This window comes from Populus nigra, chromosome 18 (assembly GCF_951802175.1).
Source record: "Populus nigra chromosome 18, ddPopNigr1.1, whole genome shotgun sequence".
Lineage (NCBI taxonomy): Eukaryota > Viridiplantae > Streptophyta > Magnoliopsida > Malpighiales > Salicaceae > Populus > Populus nigra.
In genome coordinates, this window is record NC_084869.1 from 13,497,237 (window position 1) to 13,516,435 (window position 19,199).

The window sequence follows — 19,199 nt, forward strand, 5'->3', positions numbered from 1 at the left end:
TTGAAAAAATAAAGTTCTTGTTTTTTTAACCCAAAAGCTTATTTTTAACCTCTCTTTACTTGAAACACTTAGGAAACTTTCTCTTTTTAAACCGAAATCCAACGACCCCTCCTTTCTCCTCCATTGAAAAAGAATCTTAAAAAAATGAAATATGGTATCAAAATATAGGATTTAAAAATTATAGGGATCAAATACCTAATAGATCAGAAAGGTAGGGACTAAAATGAACTTTTTCAAACAAATTGTAGAGCCACCACCAATGTTATCCGTGTTTTTCACTTAAACTCTTCCTTTTCAATTCAACCATTATCCCTAAAAAAAATATAATTGATCTCAAATTTAGGCTAAAAAAGCATAGTTTTGAAACCCGAACTGGCCCGGCGGGTCGACCCGGGCTTGGGACCGGTCTAGGTCTAAATAAAAACCCGCCTGAAAGTTGGCCAGGTAAAACCCGGTCGACCCGGAACCCAGGCAAACCTGGCCTCTTTTTTTATATACATAGCCATGAAACGACGTTGTTTTGGCCTTTTAATTAAAAGGCTAAAACGATGAACACAAACACTGCAGAATTGTAGACGCCATACAGAGATTATCTAATTAAAGAAAAGCAATTTCAATCTATAGCTCCTGTGCCCGTAATACATCTCCATTCTAAACACGGTGTCCCCCTTGTCAATGGGTTCTACCCTTATCGGCAGCCTCTTGTAATGATCTCACTCGTAATTAAAAGGCCAAAACGATGAAAACCAATGCTGCAGAATTGTAGACGCCATACAGAGATAACCTAATTAAAAAAGGCAATTTCAATCCATAGCTCCTGTGCCCATAATACGTCTCCACCCCAAACACGGTGTCCCCTCTGTCAATGGGCTCTACCCTTATCGGCAGCCTTTCGTAGTGATCCCGCCTTTTCCCTCCAATTCATCAAACCTGGACAACCCCTGCCTCGACACAACATATAACTCGCTGGTGACCAAGTGAGACCTGGTGGTGTATGGAAGGTTGAGAAGGAATGGGACCCTGTAATGCCCACAGACAAGCGGGTAGTTGTCAACGGTTCTGTAGATTCCATTGAAGACAACATCCCCGATTTAGATCAGATCCTGCATCAAGACATGATTGGAAAAGCCCCTCTTCAAAGTTCCATACGTGAATATCAGCATTATCATTGATGCGCGATTGCTATTGTTTTCTGTTTCGACGCTCATATGTTTTCTCTCTCTTTTTATGATTTTCTTTTCCTCTTTACATTGCTGTTGTTTTCTTGTTATATGCAGAATCACTTATTTGTTGTTAGAAAGCGAATTGAAGAGAGAGGGATAAGAGAGGGGAATTGTACTATAGAAGTCTTTATTTGATTTGTCAAAAACATCTGAGTCTCTGGCCGTGATGTTTTTATTTGATTTTTATTTTTTTGGGTTGACCTGGGTCAATCCATTTGACCCATGACCCGATCATTAGACCAGATCGATCACTGGGTTGGGTTTCAAAACTATGTAAAAAAGGCTTAATTATGCAAAAAAAAAAAAGTTTAACAATCCTATTGAAAACTCTAAAAAATCTCAATGTTAAAATTTAAAGTTAAATATGAGAGGATGAATAATAAAGTGGATAAAAAAAAAACCCACACACTTTATAATCTTATAACATGTTACACACACACACACACACACACACACACACACACACACACACACACACACACACGTATCATTTAACATATCAACTCTAATAATATTTAAATATCACTAACACGTATTTAGGAAGAATAAATTTAAAATAACAACTTTTCAAAGTTTTTAAACTTTCAAACAAGCTACTAAATAAATCCACTTGTTATGTTAAATAAATCCACTTGTTATGTTAAATAAATCCACTTGTTATGTTACAATCTTCAATTTAGATAAATTTTTTATTTTTTTTTCACAAATCCCATATTTTATCAATTTTCTTAGATTCAACTCAATGGGTGTTTGGTATATATCATGGTGTAAAATGTCTTTTAAAAATATTTTTTATTTAAATATATTAATATTTTTTAATTTTTTTATATCAATATATTAAAATTATAAAAAATATTAATTTAATATTTTTAAAATAAATATACGTTTTTTTTAATCTACCGTACTACATCCGAATTCTTCGTCTTATGTCAAGAACATGGTCGAAGATGCTTACCAATGTTAAAAAAAAAACGTTTAATTCGACACACGACTTGACCACACTGGATATTTGCCTCGAAGAGACGTACCAAAAAGCTACACGCCCTCATCATAGACGATACTGAACCTCCACGATAACCCAATAAAACCACGCCACATCATCCCCAACCTCGCGTCGCCACGCGTTATCAAAAAATCGATCACGGTTCCCCACTCCAAAAACCAGCACGTGTCCAATTATCACCGGCAAAACCCGTCAACACATTCCCTTACCAGTACAGCCGGTCATTCTCCGTGCTTCAATTCCCGCTAGGTATATAATCAGCTCCTTCCCTTTTCTCCTCTCTGTCTCTCTCTGTCTCTCTCTCTGATTTTTCGGTTTCTGAATTAGCCAAAAAAATTCTGCGTTTCGCTTTATCCAGATTGCTGTTTCAAGGTCAGTAGCAAAGTAATCTTTTGATTTTATTATGTATTTATTTTCCTGGAAAACAAATTATTATTTGAAGTATATTTCTTTTTTGATTTTTTTTTTGTTTTTTTGATCTTCTGAGCTCAAAAAAAGCAACCTTTTTTTTGTGTCTGTTCTAATTTTTGATCTGTTGATTTTTAAGCGACAATTAAGAGCTTGATTTTGATTAAAGTGAGGATCTTTTTGAGTTCTTGATTTTGAATGTGAGTAATTAAGTCGTGGTTAAGCTTGATTAGTTGTTAATAACATATAATTAGTGATTATAGGGGTTTTACGTGATAAATTTAAGAGTCTTTTTGGGTTTTAGTTAGGTAGTGTGGTTGTTGTAGCTAAAGCTTAGCTAAAAAAGTTAGGGTTTTCTTGGGGATAATTTAGGAAATTAGGTTTTCTGAGTTGTGGTTGAAGGGGGGTTTAACAAAAGATGATTAAATTTGGGTTTTTTTGGGGCTTAGGTAGTGTTGTAATTGTTACTAAATTTAGCCAAGGATTAGGTTTTTTGTGAGGTAATTAGGGTTTTTTCAGGGATAAGCTGGTTCTTGAAATTGTGGTAATTGAAATTAGTCTTCATTGTTGTTTTCTTTTTGGTGTTCTTCCTTTTTGCTAGTGCTGATGTAGAGTTATATTGTTTGTTTTAGATCCCTACAAGAAATTGTTGAAAGCTGAAACAGATCACAAAAATATTGGGTTCAAATTTGGTTGGTGACGCCCGAATTGTTGATTATATTGTGTGGTTTTTGTGAGTTTTATAATTTTGATCTGGGTTTTGGTTTTATAATTTTATTATTACTGAGGGGTTTAAGGATATTTAGTATTGAAAAAATTGGTCAGGGCTGGCTCTGGAGAGCTACTTAGATTCTGGCCACCAAGGGTCGGTGCCTGGTATGGTACCTTCTCGAGTGGCTGGAGCTTTAGCCCAATCTTCTTCAAGTTCTGGAATTTTCTTCCAAGGGGATGGGCAGTCCCAGGGTTTAGTTAACTCTCACTTGAGCTCATCATTTGGCAACTCATCAAATTCGATTCCTGGAACCGGGCGACCCAATTTGGGTCCGGTTTCTGGGGACATGAATAATGCGGTTTTGAACAGTGTGGCAAACTCCGGACCGAGTGTTGGGGCGAGTTCTTTGGTGACCGATGCAAATTCAGCGCTTTCTGGAGGTCCTCATTTGCAGAGAAGCGCAAGTATCAATACAGAGTCATATATGCGCTTGCCAGCATCACCTATGTCTTTTTCATCCAATAATATAAGCATTTCAGGCTCATCAGTTGTTGATGGGTCCTCTGTGGTGCAGCAGGGCAACCATCAGGACCGAAATGTCCAGCAGGTTCTGCAGAATCAGCAGCAACAACACGGTGCTTCAAGTGCTACATCCTTGCCCACATCACAAATTGGGCAAGTTTCACTTCCCATGGGTCCACGAGGCCAGGGATGCTTTCTTCAAGACCATAATAGTCTATCGCAAGTGCAAAAGAAGCCAAGATTGGATATCAAGCATGAAGATATTCTGCAGCAGCAGTTGTTGCAGCAACTGCTGCAAAGGCAGGACTCCATGCAGCTGCAAAACCGAAACCCGCAGCTACAAAACTTGATTCATCAACATAGACTGAGGCAACAGCAGCATCAACTTCTCCAATCTATGCCACCGTTGCAGAGAGCCCAGTTACAGCAGCAGCAGCAGCAGCAGCAGCAGCAGCAGCAGCAGCAGCAGCAGCAGCAAATGCATTTGAGGCAGCAAATGCAACAACAGGCCATGCAACCAGCATCTGCCCTCAAGCGTCCCTTTGATGGGGGTATTTGTGCCCGTCGTTTGATGCAATATCTATATCATCAGCGGCAACGGCTTGCTGTAAGTTCTTGCTGTTGTTTGATAACTCTATAGCAGATAACCTTTTCCTCGTTATTAATATTTGTGGCATTCTGATGTCGTACTAAATTCATGTTTTCCCTGGGTAAATATGTATGCTCATATACTTATTGCCCAATATATAAATTCATTTTAATTAAGCAGTTCCTGAAGCACAAATGTGTTTTTAATCTTGTCATGGACTTTTATTATTTTAACAGGAGAACACTATTGCATATTGGCGTAAATTTGTCTCAGAGTACTATTCTCCTCGCGCAAAGAAAAGGTGGTGCTTGTCATTATACGAGAATGTTGGGCATCATGCACTTGGTGTTTTCCCCCAGGCAGCTATGGTCAGTGTTTTTGTCCTTTTCCTGTTAATAAAGTTTTTCTATTTAATTTTTACTGACAAGTCATTGGACTCCTTACTGATACAAGTGAATAGATTTCTATTATTTTTCCTGATGTTGTTGAGCTTTAGTTTTTCCATTTTCTCATGGTGATTTCATATGTTGGTTAAGAGCAAGCAATAGATTTAGTAGCTTCAGTCATCACTTGTTTATTTGTAGACATCATGTTGTCATCACCTGCATGTAACAGTTTTTTTTTTCTTTTTTCAGGAGGCATGGCAGTGTGACCTTTGTGGTTCCAAGTCTGGAAGAGGTTTTGGTAAGGGAATTGTGATGCTTTGTAGTAATGGATGATGTGCCCCAACATTATCACTCTAATTCTTGGAATTTTTTTCATGTAAAAAATGACATTGAAAATTACTGGTTTGATTTTGGAAAGAATTGCATGTTAGTGTGAGATAATTTAGCTTCATAAGTTTACTGAATGCTTTTACTCTGTGCAATCATTTTTGTAATTTGAGTATCTTGTGTAAACACTGTCAAACTCTGGTCACTCTCGGAGTTGACCCTACATGATTTTATGGAAGTCAATATAGTGTAATGTATACATAAATCTATGGGAGGCAAGATTAACAAAGCATAATCTTGACTTCAATTTTCTTTCATGGAACTATTGCTTGTCAATTGGAGTGTTGATGCAAACAAATGGTATAATCTTAACTTCAATTTATTTTCACATTCAAATTGAGAATTCATATTCCCATTGGTTATCAAGCATAATTGTTGACATGAAATGAAACAGGCATGGGTTCCAAATCTGGATTGCATGGGGTGAAAAATTGGGATATGACAGGACTGATAAAAGTTTTTTTTTGTTGCTCTTTTGATGTTTAATGGTTGTTTCTGGTTCAATATTTTGGTCACTCAACTTTTTGGCCCTAATTTGCATCTATAATCATTCTCTTGGTATGTTTTTTGTGCACTTGTATAGTATCTATGTTATCTGCTATGAGGGTCATTCATAAAAAGGAACGGGACATATCTGGGTGCTTTGATTTTCTGGTTAATTTATTTTCCTTGGGCATTAGCTGAGGTGGGTTGTGCAGGATGAGCCCCGAGTTTAAATTCTCACCGGTGGTTATTTTTTCCTCAGATTTCTTCTGCCTATTTTAAGTTGACTTGTTTACGAGCGTTTATGGTGGTTTGTTGCGCTCTCCACAAGCCACCTTTTTTGAGGCTATTAAATTCAAATATCTACATTTTAGTAGATGAAACAAAATATGAACATCATCAAAGAGCCATCTGCAGCTCATTAGCTAAAAAGCTAAAATGCGTGATTTGGTTCTTTTCTTCATTGTTTTTTGGAATGTTAACATGATAACATGATGATTCCATATTTCTTGCTCGTCATAAAATACTCATAGGGCCACTATCTAGCTCCTGTTCAACCCTCAACTTAGATGTAACCAGTGTAACTTGGAACATCCTTGTGATTCATTTATTCTGGAGATTTAACTCCGATCTTGTTATGGGTTATTTTTTGCAGAGGCAACTTTTGAAGTACTCCCTAGGCTTAATGAAATCAAGTTTGGAAGTGGTGTCATTGATGAGCTTCTGTTTTTGGACTTGCCGCGTGAATTTAGATTGCCTTCTGGAATAATGATGCTGGAGTATGCAAAAGCAGTCCAAGAGAGTGTATATGAGCAACTTCGTGTTGTTCGTGAGGGTCGGCTTCGTATTATATTCACCCCTGACTTAAAGGTCAATATGAACACCGTTTCTGATACAAGTATTGATAATTTCTAAATTTCTTAATAACTGGCTAGTACTTCTATTCATTTTTAGATATTATCATGGGAATTTTGTGCTCGGTGCCATGAAGAACTTCTTCCACGGAGGGTGGTTGCACCACAGGTACTATGTTTGAAACATTGTGTTCATTGGAAAGTTCCTCTAGTTCTTTGTTTTTCTGGAGTGATGCTTCCTAGAGATGATCCATCACAGTTACCCTAACCAAAGAAAAACATGAGAAAATGAATAGAGAAATAGAGGCTGAAATAGTCATCTCTTTGTTTGGTTGTGAATGCTCTTAATCCAAAGCATTCAAGGATAAGCGTGGTGGATCTTCAATAACACCTATGAAGTTCTAGATAGCAATTACTGGATTGCACATCATTCGTCACTGTGATGTGAGCCCTCTTCAATTTTGAATGTTGTAGATACATTTTTAAGTTCAACCTAGTGAGTGCTTTTGCAGGTGAATCAGTTGCTCCAGGTTGCGCAGAAATGCCAGAGCACTATTGCTGAAAGCGGATCTGATGGGGTTTCTCAACAGGATCTGCAAACAAACAGCAATATGTAAGTAAATTGAGCATTCTCTTAATTCTTTCTTAATACAATTTGGTGCTGCTTATGCAAGCTTTCTGGCTGAAGCTTCTTGACTCATAAAGTTAATACACTCCTATGTTAATGAGCTTAGGTCCACACAGACCCCATCCTTGAGGCTATATTTCCTGAAATAAAAAGCATTTGACATGTTCCTGTTGTTTTGATGGACATAATTATGTTGTTTTGCTAACTCAAGCTCCCCTATTCATATGATACAATGAGTGCTTGAGGTATCTAGTGTTGATCCTGCATAAATGAAAGTTGTGGAGAGAGAATTTGGGTGTCCTTGAGCATTTTGGATGAAGTCTCTCAAGATTTGAATCTGTAGACTAGAACTTGCAGCTGAGACTGTTACCTTTCTAGACAGTGGTCCTCATAAATCTTTTATGTTCTAGTGGAGCATTAAACCATATAGCTTTCCTCAGGCATGACATTCACAAAACAGTGTCTCAACTCTTGAATGAGCTTTAAAATTTTAATTGAAGGCTTTATCAAATAATATTTGGTTTGCAAAGGAATGGATTATAATTATGGCTAGCAGTTAAATACTGATCCAACATTGATCTTTTATAAAGGGTTCTGACAGCGGGTCGCCAGCTTGCAAAGAGTTTAGAGTTGCAGTCACTGAATGATTTGGGTTTTTCCAAAAGATATGTCCGGTGCCTGCAGGTATAACTTTCACACTTTCTGGATCTGAATTTCTATACTGATAGAAGAATTACAATTTACTTTGTTTTATGATTTTTACTTCATTGTGTGACAGATATCTGAGGTTGTCAACAGCATGAAGGATCTGATTGATTTCTGTCGGGAGCAAAAAGCTGGGCCTATTGGTAAAATCCTTTTGTGGCTGGTGTTATTCCAATTTGTGTGTTTTACCCTATCCTAGAAGGTTTCTTTAGAATAAAATTTTGTTATGCAGTTCAGTGCTTTCTCAAGTTTAATATCTTGTGGTTGAGAAAAATTGGAGTGTTTTGGCTGTTTTGGCTTCTACTTTTCTTTCTTCCTTTATTATTTGCAATGATCTGTGTTGTAATTTTCTTTAGACTGAAAGGGTGTCTCGTGTTGATATATTTGCCTTATCTGCTGCTAGGAATTTTCTTATTAAGATTTTTCTGATGTTTGCATTCAACATGAAGGTCACTACCTGGGATGAATTTTATCAGAAACTGGCTCTGTTTGGTTTCATTTCTTTTATACAATCCTTATTATATTAGTTCTTAGACAGCTAACAATTTTGCGGTTCATTTTGACTATTCTGCTTTGTTTTTTTGTTGCCTGCTAATTCTGGTCATGAGAGAAAATGTTGTTTCAATCATAGACTGCATAAAGACCTGATGTGAATCCATGTCTGCAGAGGGCTTGAAAAGTTATCCTCGACATGCCACTGCAGCTAAGCTCCAGATGCAGAAAATGCAGGAAATGGAGCAGTTAGCAAGTGTTCAAGGTCTGCCAACTGATAGGAACACCATCAATAAGCTGATGGCATTACATCCAGGAATAAACAATCATGTCAATAGCAACAATCAAATGGTTGGTCGAGGTGCTTTGAGTGGTTCGGCGCAGGCTGCTTTGGCATTAACAAACTACCAAAATCTGCTCATGAGACAGAACTCGATGAATTCAAACTCCTGTTCACTTCAACAGGAGGCTGCTTCACCATTCAGTAATTCTAATCAGAGTCCATCGTCAAACTTCCAAGGAGCTGCTAATTTCATACAAGGATCCATGCAGAACTTACCTGTGAGTGGCTTTTCAAGTCCACATCCACCTCCCCAACAGCCCCAGCAGCTGCAGCAGCGCTCATTGAGCTCTAATAGCTTACTCCAACAGAGCCTTCCACGATCCTCCCATGGCAACCAGACATTGCAACCACAGATGATCCACCAATTGCTGCAGGAAATGTCCAATAACAGTGGGGGAGGAGTCCAACAACATTCCATTTCTCGGCAGAGTGGGAATGGTGGTGTGGCAAGGATGGGACTCGGTTTTGGAAGCAACAGTATGGCAACAGCACCAACTGCTTCCACTGTGTCAGTAAGTGCAGGAGGACCTGCACCAAGCCAGAGCAACAGTTTTAAAGCTCCTGCAAACAGTGATTCTTCAGCAGCTGGTGGCAACAGTGGGTTTAACCAGAAAGTACCAGATTTGCCTCAGAATCTTCATCTGCAGGACGACATTGTTAGTGATATTGCCCACGAGTTCACTGAAAATGGGTTTTTTAACAGTGACCTTGATGATAACATGGGTTATGGTTGGAAGGCATGACTAACAGAGGTGGACCAGTTATTTGCTCTCAAATGAGCGAGTGTTGGCCATCTGTATTTGTACAGAATATTCAAATATCTGCTTTCTCCCCTACCTCCCAAGCTTTTTCTAATTATGGAATTTGTTGTGGCATCAGGCACTTGCACTTCAGTAGGTACTTAGGTTTTCTATATTTTTGTTCTTTTGCCTTCTCATCAACTTGTCTTTTTAGGGATTTTTTTAATCAAGTCTTGCAAGTGTAATCTATTGGACAAAACTGGAACAGGAAATATGATATCTAAATGAGTTCTCCAATATTGTATTTAAGCTTGTCTAGAATGTAATCTATGAGAATTTTGGGCCACATCCTTTATGGCTTTGAGCCACTTATCCTGTCTTGGGTGGATTGCCATATTCTTACTACTTTGTGCCGAAATGTTCCCAATCGCTTCAAAATAAGATGGCTAGTACTATGCCTATGATTCATTTGTAGAGTACTGGAAAGTGACTGCCAGTTTTAGGGTATGGCTGATGGGATTTGTCACCGAAATCCACATCAATCTTATCCCATTCAAGCTCCTCCTATCTTTACCGAAACCAGATAAATGCTTCCCCTACCTCTCATTTGTTAGGCATTATCTTGCCCTCCTTAGGGTTTGACGCAGCGGCCTGCAAGTCACCTTATCTGCCTCGTCAAAAGGATTGGAACCAAAGTGGTGGCACTCCCACTCATTCAGGTTTTGTTTGATTAATGTTCCTTGGTGTTTCAAAATTAAGATTAACGCTAATGACTGACGTGGCAATAAATTGGTGGGCCAACTGGCAAAGCCCTAATCTTCGTAATCAGTAGAATGCCATTGGATAAGAATGCCAAAGTAGCATGAAGTTACAGATGAACTACCTTCCAAATCAGTCGGTCGCCACCCCGTCCCCATTGCTCTTATGCCCAAACTCGAAGACACAACAGGACCCACTGGGCCTAGAAGACCGCCAGTTTAGTGAAATCCCCATGAGAACAACAATCTCCCACGTAAAGAAACTATATATTTCTTCAAAGAGTTTCACTTTCTCAAGTCAAGGATTCTGTCTCTCCAATTTATTGTCCTGTGAATCTTTTCACAACAAGATTGCGAGAGAGAAAAGATTGTGGCATTTGAACTGAGTATGTGATCTGTCTCTCCAATTGGTTGATGCTTGTAATGGATTCCTGTAATACGATTGATTTTAACATCTTAAACTCCATCTTACACTGTCCGTTGAATTAGTGTTTATCTGGTTTTATTTCTATTATTTTTTATCTTTTCTATACTGGAATATAAACCAAATGTTACTTATACTCTGTACTTGTTCAGACCATAATTAGATGCCAATAATACAGGCGAGAGTTTAACATACAGATCTTCAATATTATAATCATCCTTCATTATTGTTTCACAAACACATGAACATGATCAATCCAAAATTTACATTGATTTGCAAGAATACAATATTTGTGGACCACAAAAAACTAACCCACCATTTTCATTTTTCAGCTAAAGCTGCCCCCCTAATATATTTCTTTACTATGTAACATCTCATGACCAATCCTACCTACAAAGATTTCATTTGCCTTAAAATTGCTTCAACTTTTCTCTAAATTCACTAGGACATATTAACACAGAATCCAAGCACACACCACCTTTAGTATGTGTACAATCAATCTGCATCATGGAAAATTTGAGCTTCATTGGGGTATTTTTGTTGTCAACAACAAAATCACCAACACAGTAATGCCCCCAGTTTCCTTGTTGATGCAAGTAACATTCTGATGAGGCTTGCTGGCCATTCGATGTTGAAAGCTGAAATCGGACAGGTTTAGCACCCCAACCATGAACCTGATCGACATTACAGGCTCGTCGGCCAAATTTTTTCGAGGTTTTTCCCAGTTGGAGCTTGAAGAATAGGCTATAAGTTCCTGCTGGAAATTCAAACTCTAATTCTCCCACTACTTCAAGCCACCATATTTGTTGAAGATACGCAATTGTGTTGAACCTACACGGCAACAATATTTAGTTCTAAATTAGTTCTTGCATTTTTGTAACTTTGAATTAGTTCTTACTATAATAATAATAGTAATTTTTTGTTTATGGCTGAAAACCCCAAGATTTTGGAAGACATTTTCCCTATTCATTGAAAAAAAAAATGTGTTTTTGGGTTCATCAAATTAGAAACATTGGAAGCTAGAAATTTAACGAATTTTATTCAATTTTATAAATGGATCCCATGATGTTAGGCTGTATTTAGTATTGCGATTTAATCATGTTTTTTAATGTTTTAAGTTTCAAATTATTATTTTCTAGTATTTTTGAATTTTTTTAATGTATTAATATCAAAAATAATTTATAAAAAATAATTATATTAATATATTTTAAATAAAAAATATTTTAAAAAATAAACTCTATCACACTTTCAAACAATACAATCCAAGTTCCATCATTATTTTAGTCATGCACACAAGGCATCCAAAGAAGTATTTAATTTCTCACAGCAGTCAAGGCAAGAAATATTCCAATAAATAATTGGCATAAAGTCTTCAATATTATAAATATTTTTCCATCTTGCGAATTAGTACTTGAAAGTCATTATTTTTAGTCAACTGTTTGCAGTATGTTCTGGGGATTAATTGTAGACATAAGAAATGGCCTGCTACTGGCCAGATATTGTATATTTTAATACTCTCTCGATCAGGGAAAACTGTGATCCATTTTTATTTTTTAAAAAAAATTATAAATTTATATGTTCATAGCTAGATAACCACAAACTTGCATAGACCTCTTTTCACTTGAATTTACTCGATTTTTGATGCAGTAATTTAAATCCAAAATCCCAAAAATCTTACTGATGCGCATCATGAAGCCTTCGATAGATCATGAATCTTACTTAATATATATAGAGAAACTCCAAAAAAAAAAAAAAAAAAGAATATATAAATATTTAACCTGGATTCCTCAGATGAAATATGATTCCAATATCTTCGATCATCTATCCCAGTTATCCTTAATGCCTTGTAAGAAACAGCTACACAAATCTTGCCACTACTTTTATCCAACCAAACTTGCTGTAGAAAATTAATCATGCGAAGATTTATCATTAAATATTAGACAAGAGATCTAGCATATAATTAATTAACTCATTTGCGATCTATTTTATTGCAATTTTACAAAAAAGCAAAAAAGAAAAAAAAAGAAGAGATCAGAGGGATATATAGATATATATACCTTGGTGCCATCTTCAAAGCAATTAGGTTGACACAATCTTGCATAGATCTCTTTCTTGCTCAAACTCTCAGGACTCTGACCTAAAATCTTCTCTACAAGATACTTATAGTTTGATGGAAGCTTTGTTTCCCACACAAAATCAGCCAAAGAAGCACCATGAAAAGTCTTGTTCACCTTGGCTAGTTTGCATATCTCAGGAGGATCCAAGTGCATAAGAATAGAAGCAACACTACTTTCTGGGATATCATCAAGATTAGGTCTTAATGGAGAAGAACCTCCCTCACTTTCCAAGGCCAAACTAGACGAGCCAGCTCCCATGAAGAAAGCGAGAAAATCCAAGAAAAGAAACAAGAAGATACCCTAGATTGATATCAAGAAATCCAAGTGTTTAATGGTAGAGGAGGAGGTAGTAAGTCATTTGGCAATTTGGAGGAGAGATTGAAGAAAGATGTATAACCTTTTTCTTCATGTGTACGAGGGAGGTATGAATTTTGGATTTTAAGAGAGACAGAGAGAGAGAAAGAAAGATGGGAGTAGTACAAGCCTAGAAGGGAGAAAAAAGGGATAAAGTAGAATTGAAAAACCTGTTTTTAATTTCTTTTAATTAATTCAAAGGAATATATATATATATATATATATATATATATATATATATATATATATATATATATATATATATATATATATATATATAAAAGCAAAGGATCAGAAGTTGTAAAAGGGGACGTGTACATGAGTGTGCATGGAATATATACATATATATTTCTCTGGTAGGGAAAAATATGTCATATTATTATCCACACACGGTTTTGTGGCGATTGGGAAACCAACCAATCCATATATTAATATACATAATACTCACTTATATTTTGAAGTCAATTGGAGAATAATATATATTGATTTCTATTGGGACTTTACTTTTTGAATTCTTTTTGGGGATAGATATCAAGAGAGGAATGTGTGTGGGGATTCATTGATTCAAGTGATCGTAGGTAGATTTAAATTATAAAAAAAATGCAAAAAAAAAGAAGGAATATATATAATGGATTCTGATGAAGAAAAAAAATTATATTGGATTTTTTTTATGTCAAAGTAGTTAATAAAAATTTCACCATATATTTTTTTAATAATAATTGAGGAATTCATTTGATCGATGCTAGTGTCATAAAGCTAAAGACGAACTAGAATAAAAAAGAATACACAATTATATATACAAAAATAAATTAAAAACTAAAACTAATTAATTTTTTTTACCATTAAGGTCTTGACGAGAGAAGAAAAATAGCATATCTAAGTTAACTCCTAATTTATTCTTATTATCATCGTAGTTTTAATTAAAAAAGAATAAATACCATCAGGAATTTTAACTACCATGCTTGCTGCAGCGTCTTTTTTATATGACTTTTATAAATAATTAAAAAAATAAAATTAGCTAATTAATACTTGTAAAAGGAAGTTTATTTTTGTTTAATCCAAAAAGCCCAAATACTTTGTGAAAGGTTTGTATGAAACGAATTATTAATATTCTTACTTTCTTCTTTTTTTATATCTGAAAATAATATTATCACTTACAAATATTTTTCTTTATTTTTCATAATTGATGGAATTTTTTTAACTCAACCCTCAAAGAAGATGGTGCTAGCGTATTTTGTTCTCCGGCGGGTGGCAGTTTTGAGTTGATAATTAATGGAGTAAATTAATGATTAAATCACATTAATTACTTACAATATTCAAAGTAATACTTACCTAAGTAGATTTTGTTGCTATATATAGAATTTTCTCCTGAAAACCATTCCTTTCCAATCCACAAGAAAAAAAAGGTCACGGAGCTTTTTGCACATGGTGGCCACTTGTTTAGCTTGAATGCTCACACACGTTTTTTTTTTTTTTTTTTCATATAATGTGTACCAATACGCATGACAAGGTATAATAATAATAAAAAAAACTTAGGATGAAAGAATTTACTTTTGATTTCATGTTTGAGTTTTTTTGTTATTAATATAATGGTTACTGTAGATTTATATAGTTATTAATATCAAGATTCATAAGACTAATCAAGACGTACACAATTAGTTAGTCCGACACTTAAGTTTCAATCACTAATCTCTAAACAATTCGAATGCAACATTTTTAATTTTCATAAAAATAATACAAGGTTTTTTTTTTTTTTAGATTTACACATTATCCTTACTTGGAGAGGCTCACTATGGGTTGCTCTTTCAGAGTGGTCCAACATTTCCAGCCTGGATTTTATTCAATATATATCAACTCACCGAATGATTTGATGTGTAAAGTGACATTTCTTTATAATTATACACATGAGATTCATGAGTTGTGTAAATGGTAAAAAAAGATCATGATTGCTTGCATCACACATATAGTTCATGGAAATTATATATCTTGCACATGGGACCATGCACTTTCTTCCCCTTGAAAATATATTTTATACCTTTATTTGTGTTAATTATTCAGTTTTCACTCTGTTTAATTAAAATCTCTATTGAATTAGAACCCGTAAAAATGTTCTTAATTTTTTCTTTTGGTTTAATTCCATGAAAGAGCTAGCTAGCGTGGCTTCAATTCTTGTTAGTTTTGACAGAATGGTATAATGGATTTATTTATAATAAAAGGGCTATGAACAAATAAATAAAAAGGTAAAATTGGGTCTACACCAAAATTATCGACCATGCATCTAGAAAATCAAACCTTCTTAATTAGCCACGACTAATCATATTTTAACCATTAGTATACTCAAAACAAAGAAGTCTAAATGAAATATATATTCATTATAATTACTTAATTTCTTCACCGGCCGATCATCATCATTTACCACCACCTCTCAAACCATTTCTTATCGAAATTCTATTTTCCCATGCATGGCAAGCTTTTTTCACACTAGAGGCTAGCACATAAATAAAAGTGAATGCTTTGTTGCTAGCTATTTAATTAATCGAAATTGCATAGCGCAGGAAATAATTTTGTTTCCTAAAGATGGTGACTAGTTAGTCCAATGGTCCTTCATGCTCTGCCGGGGCCTTCTTCTTTCCACGGGAATCGTCAAACTGGGATGTAATCAAATAATTACAAAGATTAAACTAGCTTAAGTTGGTCATTACTAAATTGAGAAACTTTCTCTCGAAATTTGAAGAAAAATTATGTCGTCCACTAATTTCACATGCTTAATCACGTTTGCGAAGCACTTTTGAACCCTATCAGACGTAGGGCTGACTCAACACAAATCATTCATTGAATTCATACACATGGAACAGTACATGTGTGTAGGACAAAAAGGGAGACAGATGACAGATTTTGGGTCGGAAATCATAAGGTTTGGACTGAAATCTCAAATGGTTGTATGTTTCTCATCTGAGTTTAAGAACACTATTGTCAAAAAATAATTGAGATAAGAAGGTTAGCTCGCAGTCTCAATACTTCTGCCAAAAGCTTTTAATGATGACAGTATGAAAGATGCGATGATGCAGATATATATATATATATATATATATATATATATATATATATATATATATATAGATTAATCTTTTTTTCTTCTAGCAATATTACTTTCCATTGTCCTAAAACACAAATCTTCCCTGGCTATTCCTCCATGGCCAAATTCATGGCCAATTATAGGGAATGAACTTCAAATGGGAAACAAGCCCCATATTTTTCTTCAGGTTGATGGTCCCCTCTCGTCCCTCCGACTAGGGACTCAACTTGTTGTGGTAGGGTCTTCTCGGAAAGCAGCCTCAGAAATCCTCAAGACCCACGACAGAGAACTCTCCGGCCGGTGTGTCCCTAACGTACCATTCGCAAAGGACCCCAAACCGAATAGGGACTCCATAGCCTGGACGGTTGAGTGCACTGACAGATGGAAGTTCTTTCGTTCCCGGATAAGAAATGAGCTATTTTTAGTCATTATATTTTTAATTAAAATTAAAAAAAAATACTAAAGAAAAGGAGAAATTACTATCCAAAAGACATTTCACATAAAATTATCTTTAATTTAAATTTTTTTTGAACTAAACATTAAAAGTAATGTTGTCTTTTCATAGAAAGAGAAGGAGAAGTTACTAGCCAAAGATACATTTTATTAATTATTTATTAAAATAAGAAAATTATCCCTGATTGAAAAAAGAAAAACTTTGAATTAGGCATTAGAAGTAATGTTGTCTTTTCACCAAGACATATTGTCTTTTATAAATTATAATTATAGGAGGTTAAATTGATCATTTTATTTTTTATTGCATATTAAAATTAATAATTTAATTCTAAAATAAAAAAAATATAATACCTCTTACTAAAAGAGCATTTTGATTTCATTTTATATTTTTTGAAATATATCAAATCATGTGTCCTTAAAAATCACTAAATAAAATATAATCTCAATCAATACTTCAAAATGGCTAAAAATATTTTTATGATTAAAAAAAACATAAAAAGATTTTCCACATCTAAATTCCTAGCCTAGTTGGTGAAATCTACCTTAGTATATGATTATGTTTTTTTGTGGGTCCAATAAAGATTCCATTTCAAAAGGATCGAAAATGACAAGTAATATTGATGATTGTGTTTCACTTTTCTATCAATGCTTATAAATAATAAAAATAAAAAAAACAAATAGGGTTGAACAAGAAGTTTCAATAAATCAAATTGATAATTAGAGGCCAATTGGTGTGAGGGTCCCAATTGATGAATCACATGGTTAATTTTGTACCGCATGCTTCTCCATCAACTCTAGTTCCTTAGCAGGTTTCAAACTAGGTTTTCAGAGCACTGTGTATGGGATCCAAGGTTGATTGTTCTAACCATGAATGAAGCCTAATCTATACGTATAGTCAAACCCAGTCATTAAAAATTAAAAAAAAAAAACTTATGATTTTTTCTGAATTTTATCAATTATAATTTTCTGTTATAAATGACCAATTGATGGCCTAGTGCCCTTGTTAGGCCAAGCCTTGAACCAAATTTGACAATCCTATTATTAATCTATGCTCTGGGAAAAGACAATTCTCAATTCTTTTCTCTCTTTGTTCAGTCAACCATTTAACAAAAATAAAAATATGAATATTAAATAAACACACAACATAATGGATTTTCATTTGAAAAATCTTGGTGTGGGAAAAATCAACGGGAATGTAGTCTGCTCAAACTCTTCCTCCAAGTCGAATAACAGGATCATAAAGTTCTTTCATAACCCAGATAAAGGATATATATTAAATCACCAAATTCATGATCACAAGGATGGATTCCATCAACAAAAAAAATAAAAATAAATAGGGCTATATCTCACTGATTAGGTGTTTTGAAAATCCTCAAATGTAAAAGTTTCTCAATGATCAGCACTATCTAAGCTCAAGAACTTGTTACCGGGAATAATATATCAAAATATTATTTTAATTAGAAAACAAATCATTCTCCAATTAAGATGTAAAAATGAAGAATACACTTTTTCTTCACCCTCTTATTTTTGGGCCATAAGCTCTTTCTCCCTGACACATGCAGAGCGAAGAATAGAGGTATTTTTATAATTCAAAACTCTGAAAGATCAAAAATATCATAAATATAAAAAAAAAATTCAAAATACTTAATTTTATTTTTTAGGTCTTCTTTTGCCAAAAAGGTATTTCAATATTTTATATAGAAAAAAACTAGAGAACCCTAATAATACTTAATAAAAAAAAATAAATTATGGAAAAATATCCCCTTCAAATAGGAAAAAACACTAGAAAAGTATCATAATAAATAATAGGAAAATAAAATAGAAATAAATAAAATTAATTAAGAAAAATATCTATTTTCCTAAAAAAGCTCTAGCATTAGTCTCTTTAGGTTGAGAGGAACTCGTCCTCGAGTTTAGTCTTTAGTTAAAAATTATTCTTCATCAAGAACATCATTTTATGTGTGAATCACCTTAATATGCGTTCCTAACACCTTTATATCGACCACTTATATCTCTAACACATTTTTAGACAGACAACTTTATTATGGATCCCTAACACAATAACTTGGTGCGGGTCGTCGCATCAAGGATCCCACCATTAAGAATTTGAATGATAACAATTGATATAGACAAAAACAATACACTAGTTTTTGAATGTTTTTTTTTTCCCAAAGGGAAACCTCCTCATCTCTTTTTATACAAGTATGTCATGTCATGCAACTTTTTTTAATCATGGTTGTTCTGTAACATACAACAAAACAAAATAATCACCAAAAACCATTGGGTTTTAATATCAATTGACACAGGTAACGTGAATGATAAGAGCTTTGTTATAAGTCAAAACCCTCTAAAACCAAAAACACCGTAAATATAAGAAGACTCTCAAAATATTTAATTTTATTCATTTTTATCTTCATTTGTTAAAAAGCTATTAAAGCCCTTTATATAGAAAAAAACTAGAGAACTCTAATAATACTGAATTGAAAAAAAATAAATTAAGGCAAAATATCCCTTTCAAATGGAAAAAAAAACTAGAAAAGCA

General features: G+C 34.5%; 2 protein-coding genes across 4 annotated transcripts; one reads left to right on the forward strand and one right to left on the reverse strand.

Annotated features, from left to right (window-relative positions):
• Positions 1 to 2,466: 2,466 nt before the first annotated feature.
• On the forward strand, positions 2,467 to 9,772 carry LOC133678061 (probable transcriptional regulator SLK2). Of its 3 annotated transcripts, none has more exons than XM_062100234.1 (10): positions 2,467 to 2,598; positions 3,267 to 4,475; positions 4,694 to 4,825; positions 5,093 to 5,141; positions 6,369 to 6,583; positions 6,668 to 6,736; positions 7,080 to 7,180; positions 7,786 to 7,879; positions 7,974 to 8,043; positions 8,568 to 9,772. In XM_062100234.1, exons 2-10 carry the CDS (start codon positions 3,513 to 3,515, stop codon positions 9,476 to 9,478), a joined length of 2,604 nt encoding a protein of 867 aa, XP_061956218.1. In that variant the 5' UTR covers positions 2,467 to 2,598; positions 3,267 to 3,512; the 3' UTR covers positions 9,479 to 9,772. The 3 variants fall into 3 exon arrangements, with proteins under 3 accessions (XP_061956218.1, XP_061956220.1, XP_061956219.1); XM_062100236.1 differs by having other exon boundaries at positions 2,507 to 2,598; positions 3,716 to 4,475; XM_062100235.1 differs by having other exon boundaries at positions 2,512 to 2,598; positions 3,460 to 4,475.
• A 1,133-nt stretch (positions 9,773 to 10,905) lies between these two features.
• Positions 10,906 to 13,285, reverse strand: LOC133677817 (F-box protein PP2-A14-like). The gene is made up of 3 exons (XM_062099943.1): positions 12,715 to 13,285; positions 12,436 to 12,554; positions 10,906 to 11,488 (listed from the first exon to the last, which is right to left on the reverse strand). Exons 1-3 carry the CDS (start codon positions 13,030 to 13,032, stop codon positions 11,068 to 11,070), a joined length of 858 nt encoding a protein of 285 aa, XP_061955927.1. The 5' UTR covers positions 13,033 to 13,285; the 3' UTR covers positions 10,906 to 11,067.
• Positions 13,286 to 19,199: the final 5,914 nt, after the last annotated feature.